Raw genomic sequence first — 21,366 nt, 5'->3', positions numbered from 1 at the left:
ATGTTTCCACTATGTATTTAATTTTGTATTTAATAAAGGATGGATGGATGAAAAAATATTAAACAGCACACCAACAACATAGTCATAGTTCACTGCCAAAATATGTGCAAAATGACAACAATGCAGTATTGTCAAAGAATATATGTAGTGTTTTCTTCTGTGGTGTTTAGGTGTTTAGTTCTAGTTTGTCCTCTGGCTTAATAGGCTCAATCTCCATGGCCAACAGGTGACCTGAGAAAAAGGACAAGATAATCAAATTAAATAGTACCTTTTCAATTTTACATAATTAACGAAGAAGGTTATAATAGAGCAGCATTCAAAACAGTTTATTCTCTCACACCCTCTGTGTAATCTGTGTCAGCTCGGGTGGCAATGAAGATCCAGGCCAGGCCCACGAGTAGAGCCACCACCAGGTTCACAGTCACCCATGAATGTAGAATCTGATGCTCTGACCCTGGAGACCTACAGGAAAAAGCAAGTTTCAGTTTCAGAAGTTTTCAGTAGTTTTCCAGGAATATCATGTGATAAGATAAGGTAAGAACATAAGAAAAGCCATCCCACAGTGGGGAAATTGCTTCACACAAAAGCAAAGTATAGAGCAGAAAATATAGCAACAGAATAAAAGACAGTTCAAAGACAGTTTGTGTTTGTGAGACAGTTTCCTGTTTTCTTACCATAATGTTGAATTAAAAGATGAATAAAGGTTGATCCGATCACTGGTCATTTGTTGGCTCAAGCACAGGACCAGTGCTGAGAAATATACTGGAGTATTGAAAAGAACCAAAATAAATATTAAAGGTTAAACCAGAATTTTTTCATTACTGTGTGCTTAAGGACTGCATTTAACTTAGTCAGGAAAGACTTGTTTGGTGTTGACTCACAGAAAGAGGCAAGAGCCACAAGGTCGAGTGTGATGAACTCTCGTAGAGCCACAGAACCTTTAGCTAGATTCACTCTATAAAAAAAGTACCAAAAATGTTCAAGAAATGGCATTATGTTTATGTCCTATGATGTTTTTGTCTGTCGTTACCTGTCAAAAGCAGCCACGGTGCTAATGGCGAGCAGCAGGTAGAGCAAAGACTGTGAGGGATAAGCCAGATTTTGGTACTGCTCCAGGAGGTTGGACAGGCTGGTGAGTTGCTGCCCTGCTAACATGTATACCACCACCACGTTCCACACAGCATAGCCTGCCAGGAACCCATGACAGTACAGACCAAACACCCTGCACCGCATACAAAAGAAAAAACGTTTAAAGACAGGACACAGTTGTCATGTTTTGTCGAAAAAAAACCCATACTATTCTTTCACCTGAATCCTTCATGTACCCTGATAGAAATGTCTCTAGTGGTCCAGATTGGGTGCATGTGCTGGATTTCTGTTATGTTATACATCTGGTCACTTGTTTTCCTCCAGTCTGAGCGCTCTGCTGCTTGAAAATGCTCTTAAGATAAAGATAAGTGTAATAATTAAATAATTAAGATAAGCATACACAAGTTCAAATGAGTCAATTATTTGATACTTTTTCACAAAATTATCTTTTTTGTTACTCACTATTCCTCTCTACAAAGACCTTCCTGACAGGCTGACTCTGACCCTGAGGGGCAGAGAACAAAGACTGCTGAGGGACAACAGGTGGGATGTCTGAGATAATATCATCTTCTTCTACATCCAGCTCATCAGGAAGCTGTTCAATGACCTTTGACTTTCTGAAATCACAGAAATATGTCAATTAGTGAGAAAAGGTGTACATCCATACTAGTGAATGTGAAAAAACTGAAGAACGAAGATTTACTTTTTCTTTCTGGGTTTTCGAACCACTTCCTCTGTTTCTCTGGTCTGATACATTATGTCACCATTTACCAAATCAGTTTTGTCATCTTCAATATCTGAAACATGACACAACCATGAGCTTTACACATGTTAAAATGTTATAACAAACTACTGGGCTTGTCACAAACAAGAGCAGCCTTAGTTACCAATGTTCAGAATAACTGAAGTTTAGATTTATGTTACAGCATCTTGATGAAACTACTTCAGTGTAAAAGCTGCATCTCTGTAGTTTAGAACTACTGCAGTCAGATTTTACTGAATGATGTGACGTGTCACCTGAAGTAAAAGTTTTCTTTTTTTTCTTCCTTCTCTGCGGAGGTGGGTCTATTGTGGGTTCAGAGTTAACTGGGTCTCCAATCTCCAAAGATGTCCTTCGACTGTCCAGTCCTCCCATCTCCATCCCTTGATCTGTATAAGAAACAGCAGATGGAATACATTTCTGTGATTTTTAAAAACATAAAACACTCTCTTGCAGCAATACAGATTATCTAACCTATCTAACTAAGTTTTAACAGAAGAAGTTTGCAACAGCGTAGATGCTCGCATGAAATTCATATGCATTTGGGTTTATGTACCATCCACATCTTCCATTTCATGTGTTTCTCTCTTCGCCTTTTTCTTCTTCTGCTTTGACGCTGGTACTTCTCCTGAACATGAGAATTACACCAATCAATGCAAAGAAGATTCAAAAGATTCAAGATTCAAAAAACTTTATTAATCCCAGAGGGAAATTATTTTGCCCCTTTTGATCACTATCATAGTGATCCACCACATAGGTAGTGGAGATTAAAAATAAAAATGGTAACATATATATATACACACACACACAATCACATCGAACAGAAATAAAAGAGGCACAGTAAAACCTAACCTAGGTTTTACTTCTTATATTGTGGACTCACCAGCTATGTCTTGACTTGATATGTCAGTGAGTGCATACAAAAAAAAGAAACAAATAAGGTGAATCTTCCTTAAGTACAAACAAACATTATATCACAGTAAGTGCTCATTGACCTACCTTAGCATGGTGGGAAGTGTTCGCTGCTCCCGCTAAAAAGACACAAAGATAAAGACAAAGTAATTTTATGTTATGCATTTATAATTTCTTATTGTACATTCTTCTTTTGTAATTCTAGATGATCTGCTGGTTAGCCTTTTTAAAGACTTACTGTTTTCTAGACAATTTTGTAAACCTTTTAATTAGGAAAAAAAACACTAAAATATATACAAAATCTTACTGGACATCTTTTACAGTTTAAGCTGAAAGCAGCTGAAACTCTATCAAATATGTGTCCTCCTAAAGAATAAAGCAAAACATATTGAGAATCTTCTTTCACAAATCTTGTTCTTATGTTCTCACAAAAACAACTGCTATTAGTCAGACACATAATCTAAATCTTAAATTTGAAGGATACAATGTAAAGATTAAAAAAGAAGACTGCCAATTAAAAACTTACTGTTGTCTTTTTGGCCATTTCACTCAATGACGAAGTAATAGTGGAGTGAAGCTAAACATTCTGTCGGTTAAATCCTCAGCTAAGTCTCTGTCAGTGCAGCTGCCAGCAATGAGGATTACTCGGGGCGAGGGTCAGACAGCAGCTACTGTGTTTGTATTTGTCTCCAGGAGACACATCTTGGAAATCTGGTTCAATGTTAGCGATGGCGTCTGTGTGTTTATTTTCTCTACCAATAGCTTTAATGGTTTTATTTAAAGTGACAATAAAGGAGCAATCATATAGTAGCAACGAGGTAATACTGTATAATACGAAGTAGAAATAGCCAGTGGAAGAAGTAGTAAAAGTGAAATATATTTATTATTAATATAATGTTTATGTTATAATAATCTGTGGGGAAAAAGCTTAGATCTTTCACCTAAGGAAAAGGAATTATTACCATAGAGTACACTATTACATATGTAAGTGAATGTAATTATTATCTAGAATGCATAGGGTTAAATAAAACATAAAACAAGTGAAAGTAACAATGCTCAACTAAAGCACTTTTAGTTGAGCATTGTACCTTACATTAAATCAAAGCAGAAAAAAACAATAAATTAATAAACATAAAAACAAACAAATAAACCAAAAAATTATGAGAACAACTGAAGCAATAGCCGTGGGAAGTCCCAACTCAAAGTAGGCTAAAACATCTGGTTGACTGACTTACCGGAGGAAGAGGAGGGAGCTCCCTGGCTCGTATTTTCTGTAATTATATGACAATATTTTGTTGCGTCATTAGAAAATAAATTGTACTTTATGTTAGTATATATTAAACTACGAAGACATTAGCTTTAAGAGCTCAAACTCGTTAGTTGGTTAACGCAAATGAGATGACCGTTACACAAGACCTGTTTTCTCTTAACTAATTAATAACTAAGAAATGACTAAGAAAGTCAAAATAAGATTATTAAGATGTGATAACAAATACTTTTCATACTTTAAATACTAGAACGTTAGGTTCTTTATCAATAAAGGTCATAACTAACATTACCTTCGGTTCTCTCGCCTCCATACTTTTAAACCGCTGCTTCTAATATTGATTCACTTCGTATTCTGTTAACTGAAAGGCGATTATACGACTACTTCAGCACTAAACGTTAACTCTTTTATTACATTGTTACGTTTTTCGAAACGCAAACCATTACCCGGATGTTTTTTAGAGAGCCAAACAGTTTCCGGTTCTTCCAAAATAAAAGTATTTCAGCGCCACGACAGAATTAAAACAGAATTTGGATCGTTGCCTGTGCACGATTGGGGAGCAGGGTAGGAAATTATATATGTATAAATATAAGATTATATATGTATAAGTATACGATGCATGTGTATAAATAGAAAATACATGTCAATGATGCAAGTGTCATAGTGTATGCACTCTAAATGTAGTGTACAGAGTAGCCTCACTTTGGATAATATCAGCTTCAATCGTGCAGCTCTGGATCGTGACTGATTTACAAATAACCTACGGTTTTCTAACACCTTTCTGCCTGTATATTCTGCCTTTCTACACCTACTGTACACCTAATAGAGGAGGTTTTTTGGCAAGGCGGTGGACAGTGTATGATAGGGAACCATATGACAGTGCTGACCTCCTTAATGCCATGGAAGAAGCCTGAAAGACAAATCTACAGTAGATCTGTGTTTGAGGACATACGGGTGTTGTTTGTTTTTCAGGAAAAGTAAATGGTTTTGAGTGTAAAGCTTAATTTGAAACAGAAAATAGAATGTTTGGGGATTTGGATGAGATGTTATGTTGTGTTTAAACAAGGGAGGAAAAACTGCAATTTTGTATCTCACAAGACAAGCACACTGCAAGCAAACAGATCAAAATACTTAAATTTATTTTATGCCCCATTCCCCTAAAGCATGCAGTAACAGATAACCAGAACCCCCACCCACCCCACCCGTCTCCTATGACTCAGTAATGGGTCGTATCCAGCTGACAGGGACCCATTGTGGCTCATCCTGAGCTTTTCTCACAACTGTCAGCAGCTGGATGCAGGAGTCATGCAGTTCATCATTGACAATTACATTATCGAAGAACTGCCAGTACTGAGACTCAATCTTCCTAGCTGCTTCTTCCATTTCCTGGAAGTCTTCATCCTGTTTGAGAAAACAGTGAAACAAAAAGTGATCGCTTGTACAAACTTCAATCTGATAAAGAAGCCAACATTATGCACTATCGGTACATACACCATAGTACTTAAAACATCCTATATATCATTTTATGAAAATGAAATAAAACACTCTTCTGAAGCTCAAACATGAAAATCAATCTTACTCTGAATGATCGGTTCATGTAGTAGTTGGTGATGATACATGAGTCTTGTCTAGTTTCCCTGAGGCGCTCTAAAGATGGTGGCTTCACATAAACTATGTAGGGTCTCAGTTCGTGGGTCCTTACTGCCTGAATTGCCTAAATAGACAAATATGTTTATTACAATCATGTAAAAGTAAAAAAAATACATTAAAGTTATTAGGAACAGGGTACTTTAAACCATTGGTAACAGAAGAGCAAAAATGTGTTAGTGTACTGACTGCATTTGTAGTCTCTTTCTATGATGTACATACATTTGGCTCAATGTCAATGATACAAATCTTTCCACTGTTTAAAACCTCCTTCACAGACTCAATGCTGGTCCCATACAGGTTTCCTTTGTACTCCCCGTATTCCAGGAACCTGTTGGACATCAAACATTTTAAGCAAACAAATGTAACTAATGGATTTTTTTAACAAATCCATTTTGCATAAATAGCTGAAATAAATTCAGCAATTATAATTAAAATTAAATTCCTTCATATTATCAGGTCGGTGACAGGCCTACCTGTTGTTATAAACCATGCTATCAAAGATTTCACTGCTGATAAAGAAATACTCTCGTCCAGACTTCTCGTATGCTTTGGGTGCCCTTGTGGTGACTGGTTAAATAATTCAAAAAGAAGGATATTTTTTAGCATCTTTTAAAGGTTCTGCATTTGTCTTTAACATCAAAAACTCATTTATAGTAACTGGAAATGTATAGCATTATACAGTAATAATTCATACATACAAGGTACTGCTCCCTGAAAAATGTTGGGGTTCATTTCAATTAAGCGCCTCCGCAGTTCATTTACGCCAACACCTGACGGACCTGACAAAAGAACACACTGCATTGCTGCATGCACTGCTAAATCAAATGCCTGGGTATATACACTGAAGGTGTGTATTGTGTACCTGTGAGGGCGAGGAGGCGGTGGGCATCCTGTGGGAGGCGTTGGTAACGCACCACCTCCTCATAGGGGCAGTTAAGGGTGCTGTAGCAACTACTGGGGCAACGGGTGTGGCAGCATGCCTGGGTGCTACTGTGGAACTGGCGCCTGCAGAGGCGCATGCTGAGCCTGAAGCCTGCTGAGGAAAGCAAGAAAATACATAAAATACAAATACACAAATACTATTTAAATGAAAGCAGTCTTTTCGTTTATTATATCATTGAGATTTTTAATGCTACATTTAAATGTGTAGCCATGGAAAAAAACAATGGACTTGGAGACAAAATAAGTGTGGCTGTATATACTAAAATAAAATTCTATGGTGATATATGTTTGTAACTGAGAAATGTATTGTACTAATATATTTATATTAAATACACATAATTACCTATGTAGATTCCTTCCTCATTAGTGGTGAAATTGTCATCCTCTGATATTGTGTAACATGAAGCAGAGGTGAAAATATGAACTCAAGCAGCACAACACACACACATGCACGCACGCACACAGACACACAAACACACACACAGAATTTAACAAACCAGCTGTTCTACGTAATTTCTCAAGGAAGTACCGTTTCTAGTTAGTCAAAAATTTAAAGGGCTTGTTTATGTTGTCTTTCAACAGAACAACAGAAAATGTTCCTGTATATCTCACCTTCTCTCAGCTCCTCTGACATTTCCCCATCAGATAGCAAAAACAAGTAACAACCAAATGATAACAAAAGCTTCACAAAAGGAAGATAAAAGTACAATTTGCATTTGTAAGCAAAGCACAATAAAACCTGAACAAATTAAGGACTTACCTACCAGATTCAAATGCCTCCTCATCTGTTGGGACAAGATTGAAAATGTATTCCTACAGAAAAGACTAACATGCCAAACATTAAGAAAGCAAACCATAACAGGCAGAGCCTTACCTGCTTCAACACATTTGTCATCGATGGCCATCAAGTCTTCCTCTATGAGTGGAAAATGGGGAAAAGGCTTTAACTACTGTATAAGAGTATGTGAAAGGTGAAGCTACTGAACATACAGTATGTGCTTATGACTAAAACACCAAATAGCTCCTTACCTTCTTCAACAATACTCACTTTAGTAAGCATGAGGTAAAACATAATAAATACTTAAAAGCTCACAAAGATACATTTCCATACAATTTCTGTGTGTGATTAGTTAAATGAAAATGAGGAAACTCACAGGTCTGCATGCAGATGTGTGGCTGATAAGGCTGAGACCACCATAACTCCCTCTGCTTCCTGTTGCAACACACGCACACAAAACAAACTTTTAACCAATGTAACGTTTATAGTCTATAGTCTTACATGCGTACAGGCATTGGAGCAACGTCAAGCCAGAGTAGACTAGAAGTAGAATTAGTATTAGATCATTCAGAAAACAGAATCTGCCTGAATCTACAGTAGAAGGAGTCTTTAAGACATGTGGTCCTAATAATGGTCCCAGAAAAGTAAAAACGTGTTTGACTGGTAGCCAAAGCAAATTCTCCTGACCGTTTGAGAAGGTCAATGGAGGGGATGAGACCAGCACAATCCATGGTGCTGGGCAGCTTCTTGGCCTGCCACCACAGAGCGTCCGTCTGATCCACAATCTCCAGGATGTCTCCTTTTCTGAAGCTCACACCAGCATCAGCACAGGGGATGGAGGGGTCCTGCTGAGGGCTGTAGTCGGCCATGGCTCGTACATAGAGCTGAAACAGGACGTTATGGCCAATGGAGATGTGTTGTAGGTGACCTTATGTGATAGACTGTGTAAAAACAGTAAAGATGCACTACCATCGTCTGGTTGTTGACCGGCCGTGTTGTGATGGGAACAACTTTGAACATAATGGTGCCTTGTGATCTTGATTGCTGGTTGTAAAAAACAACATTGATCAGTACAATAAGTTGTGCTATTATAGATTTGAATTTGCGTTTATTAACAACATATCTCCAAAAAGGTGGGGTTTACTCACTTCTGTAAGACATTATACTTTTTGTGGCGGAGCCCAACATTTCACATGCTGCACTTGTATTTAAACACAGACCCTTACTTTACCAAGGCAAACAAAAAACTAAGAGAGTAACCAACATTAACCAAAACTGAAACAACAAAATAAACAATGAAAACTGACCACTACTTGGATAACTTCCTTAGGCTCCATCCCATCCACAGCAAAACCGTTCACCTCTAAGATCCGATCTCCTGCATGAAGTAGACCTGCAAAGACAGCACTTTAGTTAGATTATTCTTTCTTTATATGTTCTTTAGGACGTTCAAGACATCCTAGATCACCGGCTTTTAGATGTCAACTTGTGTGATTGGCTGCTGTAGGAGAGCGGTCACTCTCAAAATTGCTAAGATGCTAAAGTGAACTTACAGTCAAGTTCACCTAAATGATTTTTTGTCAAAAGTGCCAAACAATTGTTTGGATTTGTAGGTTTATTTGTTAAATGAAAACAGTTAGCTTAACTGTAATGTACACTTTTTATGTTAAATGTTCCCTCAGTTATTATCTAAACATTAGCACTGATGCTAAATATAGAAAATCAAGAAGTACCACTCCGGTCAGCCAGCCCTCCATGAATAACTCGAGCAACAAATATCTCTCCTGTGACCTCATTTCTCTTTATAGTCGCTCCCTAGAAGATAAAGAAGAAACACAGAATAAATAAACCTAATGTGAAGGAGAGCACACAACTAGGATGTACACAATGGAAAGTGATGAAACACTGGACCGACAGGTGAGCTCCAAACAAAAATACTGATGAAATGAAAGATCCAGGTGGCAGCTGTTTGGTGTGAAGTGAGTGATTAATAACACAAACAGGAGGAGGAATGAATGAAAACTACTACAAAAACAAGCTAATCATATATAAACTACCGCTTCATAGGACACGAGAAGTCCACTCTTTGGACACTCTATGTATTTTGTCTTCAAGTGGCCTTCTTCCTCCTCTTCTTCCTCTGGTTTTTGCGGGCTCCTTTCACAGCCACAGTTTCCTTGGGCTGATTTGACAGGCCGTTAGTCAGAGGATGCTCGGATGATTGAAGATTAGTGTGTTTTTTGTGCGGTGAAGAAGCCCCGCTGTTTTCCAGTGTCTCTAGTGGTGATCCAGGACATGATACAGAAAGACAGCCTGTCCTCTGGGAAGTAGAGGGAACATCCATGGAGCTGCCAAGGGAGCTGGAGGAGGAGGTGAAGGACAGCAGTGAGGGAAAGTAACTTCTGGACTGGTGTGTCAGAGGTGGGTGCTGCCCCCCAATGTCGGGGCTTCTTTTGGGTGTGCTGTCTCGCTTGGCAACCAAAGGTGTTTGGGTGCTGGTCTCAGACGTGCTGGCAGTAAGAAGCGTCTGCAGCTGGTCCACAACCTGGGTGAGGAGAATCAAAGAATGCGAGTTGTCTTGCACCGTCTCTGTCATGCGCTCGGTTGCAGTCGCCATCTTCTCCCCGAGCAGCTTGATGTCTTTGGTGCTGTTCTTCATAGAACAGGCAGCCAGGTGCACGGTCATTCTCAGTTCATCCAGAGACTCCTGCTTCATGAGTTCAACAGGGGGCGTGTCCTCTGCACGGCGGGGATGCATGGGGCTGGGAGGAGCTGTGAGGATGTGAGGGCTCTGGCTCCGGAGCCGGGGAGGCAGGCCTGGCTGGAGGTAGTCATCTGCATTAGTGCAGTAGGGCACAGTGAAGCATGAGGGCGACGTGGGCCAATACTTGGATGGCGCGCTGGCAGTCTCTTCCCCATCATTATCGGTCCCACTTTCTAGTTCGTCAGTGACATCATCTCCAATGATAAAACAAACATAGTCAATCTATAAAAATCCTAAGGAGCTGTGGTAAATGATGGATAAAATGATGGAAAACTGACTAGACCTCATAACCTGAAAGCTTTGTAATGCTTTCTTTGTAAACAGCTGGAGTATTTTAAAAAGCTTGTGAAATCCAAATTAACACTAAATGAACTTAACCCGACCAAACACAAGTGAAATGATAGCTGGTGCACAATGTTTACAACAATGAATATTACGCTTACGAAGAACAGATTTCAGACCAGTTCTAAACATGAATGCTTTTGCCTCTTTGCAGCATTTACATAACCTGTTTATTTCTTTTGATTTAATAGTCAAAAGACAACTAATTTGGAATCATGATCACTGCTAGAATAAACCCAGGTTAACACATTCATTTATCTGTTTATAATATTTGTGGACACCTAGGAATTCATAGAAATGCTTAGAAAATTGATCACTATCAGTAAACGAGCTCCACATGTTTTCTTACCAATGAGAATAGAGCTGCTGACTGAAGGCGTTTGCTTCCAGAGCAGACAAACTCTACACTGCCTCACTGGCTTGTTACAGCACCTATGACAGTTACTCATGGGATGAAAATGGGGTGGAGGGCATGGGCGAGCTGCTGGCTGGTGACAAAGAGGCTCAGAAAAAGGGAAGCTGCCTCTACGGACACCACACCATGATGAGGTCCTCACATCTGGGCATCTCATAGTGGGGCTCTGAACCCTGAACGCACCACTATGCTGGGTCATACACCTTAGGGTGTCCCAGTGACTGTGGATTCCTCCTCTGCAGCTTTTCACATACGGAGGGGAAGCATCAACTCTGTGGTAGTCGCAAAGCTGTGAGACAACAGAGTCACTCAAAAGAAGAAGTGAAGAAGAAGAAGATGTTCAAAGCTTCCACTGGAAAAGCACATGATGTTTGTTGATTAAATCTAGAATACATTATTTTTCATTAGCTTCTGCTAAACAGACAATTACAGAAATGAGAGATTATAAAAATCAAACATCTGGCTTCTGTTGGATGCAGTCAGCTATTTGATTATATTTAGAGGGAAAAAAGCCTAAATACTAAAAGATTAATAAACATTAAAAACTATTTTATGCCTCATGTTATCTCACACCATACATTATATAATATAGTATATAATTTTGATTTTAAATACAAATTATACAAAATTGCAGTTTACACTGAACCAAACAGACATTGACCCTGTTACTGGGGACAATCTGTATGTAAAGATAACACATCAGCCATTTTAGAAAAATTTGAACGCTTTACAACTGCAGTACAAGTCTGATTGGTATTCCTAATATCAATAAACTGATCATTTTAATGAGGGATTAAAAAATTAAATGCACACATCCAAACACGACCTCGTAATGTGAAATGTAATGTACTGCAAAACAACTGTCATCTGTATTTTTGGTATTAAACAACATTCTAGTCAAAAAGTAATGGAAATGGAAATGGAATCAGCTGTGCACTGTAGCTCACCAGGGGCTGTTTATTTTTGACCAGGCATACGATCCGCGTGGCCTCCTCATCATCTGGCAAGTCTTCGGGCATTGGAGGCAGCGCGGGATCATAGTCCTTCTGGGCCACAACATCATGAGCTGAGAGGAGAGTCTACAAAACAGATATGTGTAATCAAATAAGTTTTGATTAAATCTAAGTCAGATTATTCATAACAAGCAGGTAAATTGTAAATACAAGTTAAAAAATAACTATATATATATACCTAGACAGTACAATACATAATAAGTATCACACAGTACAATTCATTTCAGTGCTATATTGTTTGATTCTTAATGGTTTTTATTCCTTAAAAAGCCTTAAACTTCTAAAGTACTTCATACTTGCATATGTGGCTGCTGCAGGAGGCTGTAGAGCTCGTTGGCCTCTTCTGAGCAGCCTGGTAATGATCTGATGTCAAAGAGCAGCTGCACATAGAAAATACAAAAACAAATTAGGTCTACTTTTAAAATAAAGATGTCAGGATGATCAAAGAATAGTTCAAGATTCAAGATTCAAAAAACTTTATTCATCCCAGAGGGAAATTATCTTTGCACACTGATCGCTCTCACAATTACAGGTACATACTGTACAAGGAAGTATGGGAAATTGTAACCTGAAATGAAAGACCTGAAGCGCAACCTAGAGTTGGTGTTGGAGAATCTCTCAGGTACCTCTGAAGACATTCGTAAACCTGAAAACAATCATCAAATAAATACAAATACAATTATAGTTGTTACTGTAAGTGACTTAAATGAAAAAAACAGCCTCCCACACTCTGTGGTGGCTTCACTGAGTGAGAAATTAATTACAACACATTTTACAGTGAGGGAACCTTAAGAAGCGACTGCAGCCAGGGTGCGTTCAGCAGACTATTAAGAAACTCGGCGCCAACAGTGTCCTGGTTTATTGACTGCTTTACCTCCTCGATCACATCTGTCAGGATCTGGTGCAAGCCTAAACACACAGCTGGATAGTAAGATTGTGTGTACAGTTGAAGTTGAATAATAATGACATAAAATGATAAACTTACACTGTTCTCCTAGTTCACAATCAGGGTTTAATACCTGAGCCTCCATCATCGCTCCCTTCATGGTCACTGAACCCTCAAACCTTTACTCCAATTAGCTCTGGGCAAAGAAAGACAAAACTGGAGAAGAAATGGCATGTCAGTGGACTAGAGCTTGATTGATACCTTTAATGTAGAGGATTCTGTTAGATTAGAATTTGTCATGGCATTGTGATAAAAAAGCTGAATTTACTAACTTCTGTGCAGAAACCTGTGTAATGATTGCATCTAAATCCTGGATTGTGTAACAGCTGTGATCTCTCCCACCTAAAGTTCTATTTGCGATTGTAGTTGGGCTGAGGTCATCATTTTGCCCAGTCAAGACACATTGTAATCCCTGCTCTCAACTTGTCTTTCTGATCAGGAACACAGACCCAATCTCAGAATATACAGTAGAGCCAGAATTAGGCGTTATTGCGCTTCCATGTTACAAATTCAGTAAGAAATCCACAAGGAATCAAAAGACAGGCTGATCCTGAGACACTTCGTTCTGTCAGTAATCCATCAATATGTGAGCTTGCTGAGATCAGGCTATGGTTAGCGTGAAGGAGGTCAAGGGTTAATGACACAATTGAATGCAGCTCATACGAATAAGTAACACAGAAAAACTATATTCACATGACAGCAAAAACATCTATTATATATACTTTGTTTTGCTTGAACTAATTTAGGCAAAAGTTTATAGTTATCTACAAAAGATTTACTGATTCTCAAGGTAAAAAAAATCTATTACTTGACTGTTTCTAAGAAATCAGGCAAGAACTGCTCCACAGGAGATAAGAATCCATCTGGCTGTTCTGTAATTAAAGACAAGAGAAAGGATGATCCTTCTGACCTTCCTCGTGCCCCTTCTCTGTTTTCAAAAAATCATGATGCAAGTTACCTCCACGCCACGATCCTTAGCGATGGCACAAGTCTTTGTCACCCGGCTCTTGCAAATTCTAGCACCAACATAATATGAAAAAAGAGACTGAAAAAGATTTCCCAGAGACTTGCACTTTGCTTTATACCAAGCTGTATGGGGAACGAGGGGGAAAGACAGAGAGAGAGAGAGGGCTGTAATCTCTCCCGATCCCACTTAATCCTGAGCAAGTGAGCTGCCTGCTTCTGGCCACCGGAAACCAGGTCCTCCCTCACCGGCTGGCTGGTTGTTGTGCAGCTGCCAAATCTTCTTAACTCTTTCAGCTTTTAGTTGCACATACAGTTGAAGGTTCCATGGGGAGAGGAGGCAGCAAATTGATGAGAACAGGAGGCATGGTAAAAACAAAAGTTGGGCGTGGAAAATTGCTTTACTGATTATGATTTCAGTTCTCGGAGGAGATATGTTAAAAATAGAAGTCACAAAGGATGAAAAAGCTGTGCTGAAGGAATTAGAAAGATCTGCCTCAACAGCTGGAGTTAGCGGCTCGTAGACACAATCCTTAGGCGTCTTTACTCAAAAACACAGATCAGTTAGGAATCAGCGTATTTTCCAGATTGGCAATCTAATTCTAATTCAGCAAATTAGAATCCCCTTTCCTTTTTCTGTTCCTCAAATGCCTCACTGTACCCAAAACACTGAGATTTTCTTGTGCCTGAACACAGCGGTTGTGCTTAGGTCTTAATTCTCACCACCACCAGTGGCAAAACATTCATGGCTCAGAAAACGCCCTTCACCTCTGACACGATGGACAGGATTTTATAAAAAAAAAAACAGAACTATAAAAATGCTGCATTTTGATGTGTCATAGGTTGTTTTTTTTAATTGTGATTACAATAAAAATTGTCAAACTCATGAAGTTTAAAAATTTCCTTTTCCTCTTCTCAAAAATACAAACTTAAAAACAAATTGTCAGGCTCACAGCCCAGATGTGAAGCTGCTCCTGCTGGGTGTCCTCGACAGTGTAAAAATATTCAATATTCATACAAACTTTTCAGTGGTATAACCTGACAAATAGAAATGTGCATGCTAATTGCAGTTACAGATTATTTCGTTATTTTCGTTTTACTCAGATGCGCAGCGTTAGGTTTAGGGTTTTTAAAAGGTTATCCTAGTAACAAAAGCGAGAAGAGAAGCTTGCAGCAGCGGTGACTTCAGTTCTAACTTCTTAATATCTTATCTGTGACCCCCCATATGACGTCATCGATGCTTCCGCAAAGAGGCGTGGCGATCAACTTCACGCGTGACAGACTCCTAAAACAGCGTTTTCCGCCAGGGGGATGGAAATTGGTGATGGGAAGTCCGATTCTTTTCAAAGATTCGGCTCTTTTGGCAGTTTTCTATTTTAAATGACTGTTTAACATTTCAATCAAACCTTTAGGTCTTAACATTATCAGAATCCGAATCGTTTTTATTCGCCAGGTTTGTACAAGACAAACAATAAATTGCATCTCCGTCTTTTCATACCCTCACACCGAACAGTAATTATTTACATATCAATTACAGTTACATATATACATTATTTGCATAAAATAAATAAATAATAGAATAAAATTAATTAAAATTGCACCACATGTTTTTACCGAGTTCTTTCTCTATGTGATGGAGTTCAGCTCATACACAGCCTGGGGGAAGAAGCTAGCTCTGTGTCTATTGGTTCTGGTGGCTATGGCTCTGTGACCCCTGCCAGGGGGGAGGAGTTTGAACAGCTTATGTGCCGGGTGTGTGAGGTCAGCAGAGATGCTTGCTGCCCGTTTTTTGAGTCTGGCCTGGTACAGATGCTCAATGAATGGAAGCTCAGTCCAAATGATTTTCTCTGCTGACCGGACCGCCCGCAGGACCATCACACAGTGATGAAGGTGCAGAGGACAGACTGGTTGATGGCCGTGTAGAAGATGGTCAGGTCCTGGGGGCAGGTTCAACTAATACCTCTGGGCCTTTTTGCAGATGGTGTCTAAGTGGGGGGACCAATTGAGGTCCTGGGAGATTGTGGACCCTAAGAACCTGAATACTGTAAGTCAATGTTAGACACTGTGTTGTTGTGGATGGTGGGGGGAGGGGGGGCAGGCGGTTCTTTCTGAAGTCCACGGTCATTTCCACAGTCTTGAGCGTGTTGAGCTCCAGCTGGTTCTGACTGCACCACTGGACCAGCTGCTCCACCTCCTGTCTGTATGCAGATCCATCCTGGATGAGCCCAATGACGGTCATGTCATCTGCATACTTCAGGAGCTTCACAGACAGATGCTGCTTCTTTTTCGGTTTTGGTAATTTGTTTTACTTTTTTCACGATGCTTTTAAATCTGGCTCCCCGTCTGTGTACCTGTATGAGAACACTCGCTGTCTTAGGAGCGTCTGGCCCCCTTACGTCAATCCTCGTACATGATTGGCCGAATGGTGCGCTCACAAAAGTAGTCTCCCGTTTGTGTTTATGGGTTTTCAGCAGAGCTGACCAATGGCGGCTGAAGATTCGTCTCTCCTCAGCGGGAGTTGGATCATTTCGTTCGCTACAAAGCATCGGCTCTTAGAGCTGGCTCGTTCGCAAACAACACATCACTATTGGAAATACACACTTTGAGACAGGCAGTGTGGACGAGCTACAGGCCTACCTGGCATGAAAACTTACAGACACCTTACTGAGACATTCAAGTAAAAGAGTCTTTAGCATGAAAAGCATTAAAAGAAATCTTCTGGTGTGTGTGAATCACACCACACAGGAAAAAAACAAACCTTGCAAAATATATGTAAACCTTTGAAATCTTGTTTTGCCTACAATGCTGCTGCATGGCCTCTAAAGGGAACAAACGTTAATATTGAGGAGCAGGTTTGCTTTACAACTTTTATTTTTAAACATTTCACAATTCTTTTGTTGCTTGTCTTTCAAAACATCCTGCAGCATGACAAACATTAGCCCTCTCTAATTCACTGACTGTTGTGTTTTTAAACTGTTAAAAAAACAAAAGCTGTGCCAAGGTTACACCGCTTGGTCACACTTTGGATGCTTTCTTAGGCTCTTACAAACTGGCGTGATGCAAATTTCAAACATGTCTGACAGTGCTGGAAATGGTTTCAAAAACGTTAGCAGTAACAGATCGTGCCTGTGGTTGAGGGTTTCACTCACAGTAAACAAGAGGGGCTTCTGCATAGAACTTTGGTTCAAACCCCATACACAAAGAGTACATGACCAAAAAACAGTTCAGCTAACTCATTCCAAATTATTTTTGAATGATACAGTAATATGAAATGACGTTATAAGACATGTATTTTCAATACAATTTTTTTTTACTTTTGTGTCTCTTGATGCTGTTCATGACTCCAGCTTTATTTCTTCACTTTTCTGTATTTGCAGACATACACATGCAGCTGATTAACATTCATTATTTACTAAAAACCTGCAGGTCAAAGTGGACTTTGAGGAATATATACTTTTTTTCTTAGACTTGTTTTGCATCGCAGATGACATGTATTTCTTCTGAAACTCAGAAGGTTAATGTCTGTGTTACAGTAAGTATGTTTTGAAGTAAAAATGAGTAAAATAAAGTCTGCGTTTTAGCGAACCATCTCTGCAACTGTAGTTTAGTGGGAGAAAAGTATTTTTGCATTTGGCTCCTGCACACTGCACAGACTTCTTTGTATAAATATATAATAACACAGCTTTAGATTAGACCCAATGATTTTCTACAACAAGGTCAGAGATGAAGCTGTGTGTTGGGAAAGACAGCCAGGTGATCATTTGAAAATGCTCTTCTAAAAGAATTAATTAAAACGCCTGATTTTTGTGTGGAATAAACTCAGAGGCAAACTGAGAGGCAATATTAATACAGCAATACAGCTGTAGGTTTGGCTGGTTTTAGCCACTGCAATATAGAAGCAATGGCCCTTTAACAAGTCATACAAAAGTGAGATTTAAGCATTTTTCAATCAAGCTTTTTTGCTTCACAAAATTTAACAAAATTAAGAATTAAGGATTCTTAAGGAAAGTTGATTTTGCAAAGGACCATCTCTTTTACTTTTATACTATTCCTGCACAGCAGCTGCATCCCTGAGAAACAGAAAAGATTCAGCTGTAAACATAGCTGTCACAGGCGATAAAAGACACAAAATAAAATGTTCTGTCAACTTCACAGTCATGTTGTGTTTCAAAATAATTTTCTTGATGGAGGAATGAAACAAGTCTCATGTTTCTGTGATCATGTCCCACCAATGCTGAATTGTTGCTTCTTCTGTAGGAGGAAAGCAAGCTCAAGTGTGTCACAATATAGAAACAAACCAGGCACATCAGTATCTTTGTCCATTTCAGGTAAAACTGACATTTTCAGGTAAAAATGTCAGTTTGGGTTTCTTAGTCACACATCATATCAGTATTTCAGACAGAAGTCAGTCAGATCTGTTTCACAGGTTTACACTGGACGGTATGAAGTGGCTCATCTCTGGCAGTAAAATATTTACATGTACCTTCTTGATCTGAGGATAAAAGTCTGTTAGGGAGTGTTGGTGTGTCAGGAAGAACAGCTCCGTAACAACAGCAGCTGGAGATGTCAGTAATCTTCACATTCATGACTCCACCTATTTAACATCCTCAGGCCTTACCAATCCCACCACTGGCAGTGTCTGAGAGGGGGGAGGTCGGCCAGCAGCATGCAGATTGCCAAAGACACAGAATCAATTTAAGTGATCTTCTCATGCTGAATCTGATAATAACAGGCCTGCAAGGAAAAGACACAAAACATGTATGAGTGATAGAAAATCCACAACTGTGAGGTCAAAAGAACAGAAGAGAAAATGCCTCCTCATTTGCATAAATTTATTTTTCTAGCTTGTGTTACAACAGCTGCATATGTATGACTAGTGCAGCAGACTTTAGAGTGTTCTGGATTATGTGTTACAGTATTTAAATATCCACGATGTGTTACCTTGAGTGTAGTGAACATGATTCCGTGCTCTCCATGCTGAACACAGGGATCCATCAGGTCTTCGATCAAACTGACCTCAGAGCCCAGGTTCCTGATTCTTTACAAGTACAAGTTACAATTACTGAATTATTAAGCTGTTTTGGACTTGACAACCTGTTAAACATATACTTATATACTTAAAATTAATTGTTTAATGACAATCACTTGTACTGTAAAACTACATGCAGTACAAAATCATTAGCGTATTTTCCGGATTTCGAGCCGCTACTTTTTTCACGTGCTTTAAACATGCTTCTTAAACAGCGATGCAGCTAATTTGTGATTTTTTACTGGCCTACAAACTTAATGCCGCCAAACACGGCCGATGTGTTTACACACTCAAGGCTGTTGAGGCTTGCGTTTTGTATTCCCCCCTTAGCCATGTCACGTGGTACCTGTAAGAATCTTCAGTGGGCTATTGCTACTGGTGTTACCGTACAACTCTTTTCGTTTTATTATTATTATTATATATTTTTTATTATTAAAAGTTACTATCTTTCTGTGTAAATATCTCACGTTACAATGTGGACATCTGCGATTTATAGACAGGTGTGGCCTAAATGGAAAAATCTAATTTATTAAAAATTAATGGGTGCAGCTTAAATTTGGGTGTGCTCTATAGTTAATACTGTAATGTGTGTATGAACTTAATCATATCTATAACTTTATTAATTGCAGTTACAGCAGCAGTCATTTTTTGTAACTACTCTTCAGGTCCATAAATATTGGGACAACGACCAACATTTTTGGCTCTATACACCACCACAATGGATTTGAAATTCAACGGACAAGATGTGCTTCAACTGACCACTGAAAACAACTGTGGTGAATGACCGAAGAATTCTGTCCCTGGTGAAGAAAACACCCTTCACAACAGTTGGTCAGATCAAAAACACTCTCCAGGAGGTAGGTGTATGTGTGTCAAAGTCAACAATCAAGAGAAGATTTTACCAGAGTCAATACAGAGGGTTCACCACAAGATGTAAACCATTAGTAAGCCTCAAAAACAGGAAGGCCAGATTAGAGTTTGCCAAACGACATCTAAAACAGTCTTCGCAGTTCTGGAACAACATCCCAGCTTGACAGTGCAGATGGACAATCACCCAAAGCATACTGCAACAGCAACCAAAGAGTTTTTTTTATTGAAAGAAGTGGAATGTTATGCAATGGCCAAGTCAATCACCTGACCTGAATCCAATTGAGCATGCGTTTCACTTGCTGAAGACAAAACTGAAGAGCATCACCAGGGATGAAACCCAGCGTCTGGTGATGTTTATGCATTCTTGACTTCAGACTGTAATTGACTGCAAAGGATTTGCAACTAAGTATTTAAAAAAAAAATGAAAGTTTGATTTATGATTTTTATTCTGTCCAATTACTTTTGGTTCCTTAACAAGTGGGTGGCACATATGCAAACTATCGTAATTCCTACCCCGGTTACCTGATTTGGATGTAAATACCCTGAAATTAAAGCTGACAGTCTGCAGTTGAACCACATCTTGTTCGCTTCATTTCGTATCCATTGTGGTGGTGTATAGAGCTAAAAATGTTGGAATTGTGATGCTGTTCCAATATTTATGGACCTGACTGAATAATAAGGTGTATGTATATAGTTGTGTTGTTTTGGTTTGGGGCTGACCGAGCTCGCAGCACGACGTAGAGAAATACAGGAAAGAGGTCATCCATCGACCACAGGAAATCCTGCTTAAGCAGTGACTGAACCTCCTTTGTGATCTCTTCAAAAGTGAGCTGGATCACCTGCAGCTTGTCTGACGGGGTGAATGTTGTGCTGCAAACAGACAAGGAACAACAACATCTTCCTTTCTTATTACATTTGCCAGCTGTAAGTTATTTCTATGAGCATTGTGGGGTATTTTCTTTCATTAATAGAGGAGTACCAACAATTTTGACTATGTGTGTATATGTAGAAATCTCAAATATTTTATATATTTTACCTGATCTGCTGTAGTGTCTCTACTGCAGAGGTGAAGCAGGCATCCTTGGCACTGGAGAGAACCTTAGGAAAACACAAAACAAACTATTTAAAATACAGTTTACACAATTATTTATATTACACTTATACTAATGTGATGGTGACATAAAAACAATGAATAGAGCAGACTGTTTTTGAATATGTATCATATACATTGACAGATAAAGCATAAAATGTAGTGTAGTAAAGTGTAGTATTTTGGTTTATATGTTCATTTACATGTTCTTTTACATGTTCTATACTGGAATTTCTGTCTCTTGTAGATAGATACTGTAAAACATATATAAGAGTTAAGTTGCAAATGTGTCAAAACATGCATACCTGCTGCGTCTCCCCCAGTACAGGCAATGTTGCAGGAATTGAAATGGGCCAAAATTTCCTATGTAAAAAAATATAAAATAATATATATATATTATGAAAAGAGCCAAGAGAGTTAAGGCTGTACTACAATATATGCTGTATTACATACTGGTGGACACCCAGGAAGGTGAGAAGGGCAAGGTCTGGCTGCTTGTTGAGGCGAAGGACACACTCCCAGTAGATGTCATCTTC

At 39.0% G+C, this 21,366-nt stretch overlaps 3 protein-coding genes and 1 long non-coding RNA gene across 23 annotated transcripts in view; 1 reads left to right on the top strand and 3 right to left on the bottom strand.

Annotated features, from left to right (window-relative positions):
- Positions 1-12: 12 nt before the first annotated feature.
- Positions 13-4,463, bottom strand: LOC114851178 (transmembrane protein 237B-like). Of its 2 annotated transcripts, XM_029142823.3 has the most exons (14): positions 4,321-4,463; positions 3,997-4,032; positions 2,849-2,880; positions 2,733-2,746; positions 2,406-2,477; positions 2,107-2,238; positions 1,793-1,886; positions 1,552-1,706; positions 1,309-1,441; positions 1,031-1,222; positions 882-955; positions 675-762; positions 341-462; positions 13-231 (listed from the first exon to the last, which is right to left on the bottom strand). In XM_029142823.3, the coding sequence occupies exons 1-14, from the start codon at positions 4,339-4,341 to the stop codon at positions 167-169; spliced, it is 1,230 nt and encodes a 409-aa protein (XP_028998656.1). In that variant the 5' UTR covers positions 4,342-4,463; the 3' UTR covers positions 13-166. The 2 variants fall into 2 exon arrangements, with proteins under 2 accessions (XP_028998656.1, XP_055362898.1); XM_055506923.1 differs by lacking the exons at positions 3,997-4,032; positions 4,321-4,463 and adding an exon at positions 3,288-3,385.
- On the bottom strand, positions 4,321-14,922 carry LOC114851175 (MAGUK p55 subfamily member 4-like). 14 transcript variants are annotated; one of them, XM_041069832.2, is made up of 23 exons: positions 13,837-14,908; positions 13,687-13,750; positions 12,918-13,034; positions 12,720-12,841; positions 12,501-12,578; positions 12,229-12,312; positions 11,867-11,998; positions 9,132-9,213; positions 8,706-8,791; positions 8,368-8,442; positions 8,086-8,282; positions 7,775-7,833; positions 7,650-7,667; positions 7,495-7,536; positions 7,385-7,405; positions 7,233-7,247; positions 6,964-7,005; positions 6,541-6,714; positions 6,377-6,457; positions 6,152-6,245; positions 5,898-6,006; positions 5,608-5,742; positions 4,321-5,429 (listed from the first exon to the last, which is right to left on the bottom strand). In XM_041069832.2, the coding sequence occupies exons 3-23, from the start codon at positions 12,976-12,978 to the stop codon at positions 5,238-5,240; spliced, it is 1,899 nt and encodes a 632-aa protein (XP_040925766.1). In that variant the 5' UTR covers positions 12,979-13,034; positions 13,687-13,750; positions 13,837-14,908; the 3' UTR covers positions 4,321-5,237. The 14 variants fall into 14 exon arrangements, 13 of the variants coding, with proteins under 13 accessions (XP_040925766.1, XP_040925765.1, XP_055362888.1 ...); XM_041069831.2 differs by having other exon boundaries at positions 13,687-14,908; XM_055506913.1 differs by lacking the exon at positions 13,687-13,750 and having other exon boundaries at positions 13,789-14,908.
- Positions 4,543-17,438, top strand: LOC129603798 (uncharacterized). Its single transcript, XR_008694020.1, has 2 exons — positions 4,543-4,592; positions 15,820-17,438. It is a non-coding gene; the product is annotated as an uncharacterized LOC129603798 (long non-coding RNA).
- A 758-nt stretch (positions 17,439-18,196) lies between these two features.
- Positions 18,197-21,366, bottom strand: part of als2b (alsin Rho guanine nucleotide exchange factor ALS2 b) — a 17,562-nt gene continuing 14,392 nt past the window's right edge. For all 6 annotated transcript variants that reach the window (XM_029142789.3, XM_029142793.3, XM_029142796.3 and 3 more), the window contains 6 exons: positions 21,284-21,366; positions 21,136-21,193; positions 20,777-20,838; positions 20,461-20,610; positions 18,783-18,879; positions 18,197-18,575 (listed from right to left, as the gene is read on the bottom strand). In XM_029142789.3, coding sequence (XP_028998622.1) covers positions 18,537-18,575; positions 18,783-18,879; positions 20,461-20,610; positions 20,777-20,838; positions 21,136-21,193; positions 21,284-21,366 — 489 coding nt within the window. In that variant the 3' untranslated portion in view covers positions 18,197-18,536. The remainder of the gene's footprint in view (positions 18,576-18,782; positions 18,880-20,460; positions 20,611-20,776; positions 20,839-21,135; positions 21,194-21,283) is intronic.

The sequence above is a fragment of the Betta splendens genome, chromosome 2 (genome assembly GCF_900634795.4).
Source record: "Betta splendens chromosome 2, fBetSpl5.4, whole genome shotgun sequence".
Lineage (NCBI taxonomy): Eukaryota > Metazoa > Chordata > Actinopteri > Anabantiformes > Osphronemidae > Betta > Betta splendens.
This window is presented reverse-complemented; position numbering and strand designations above follow the sequence as displayed.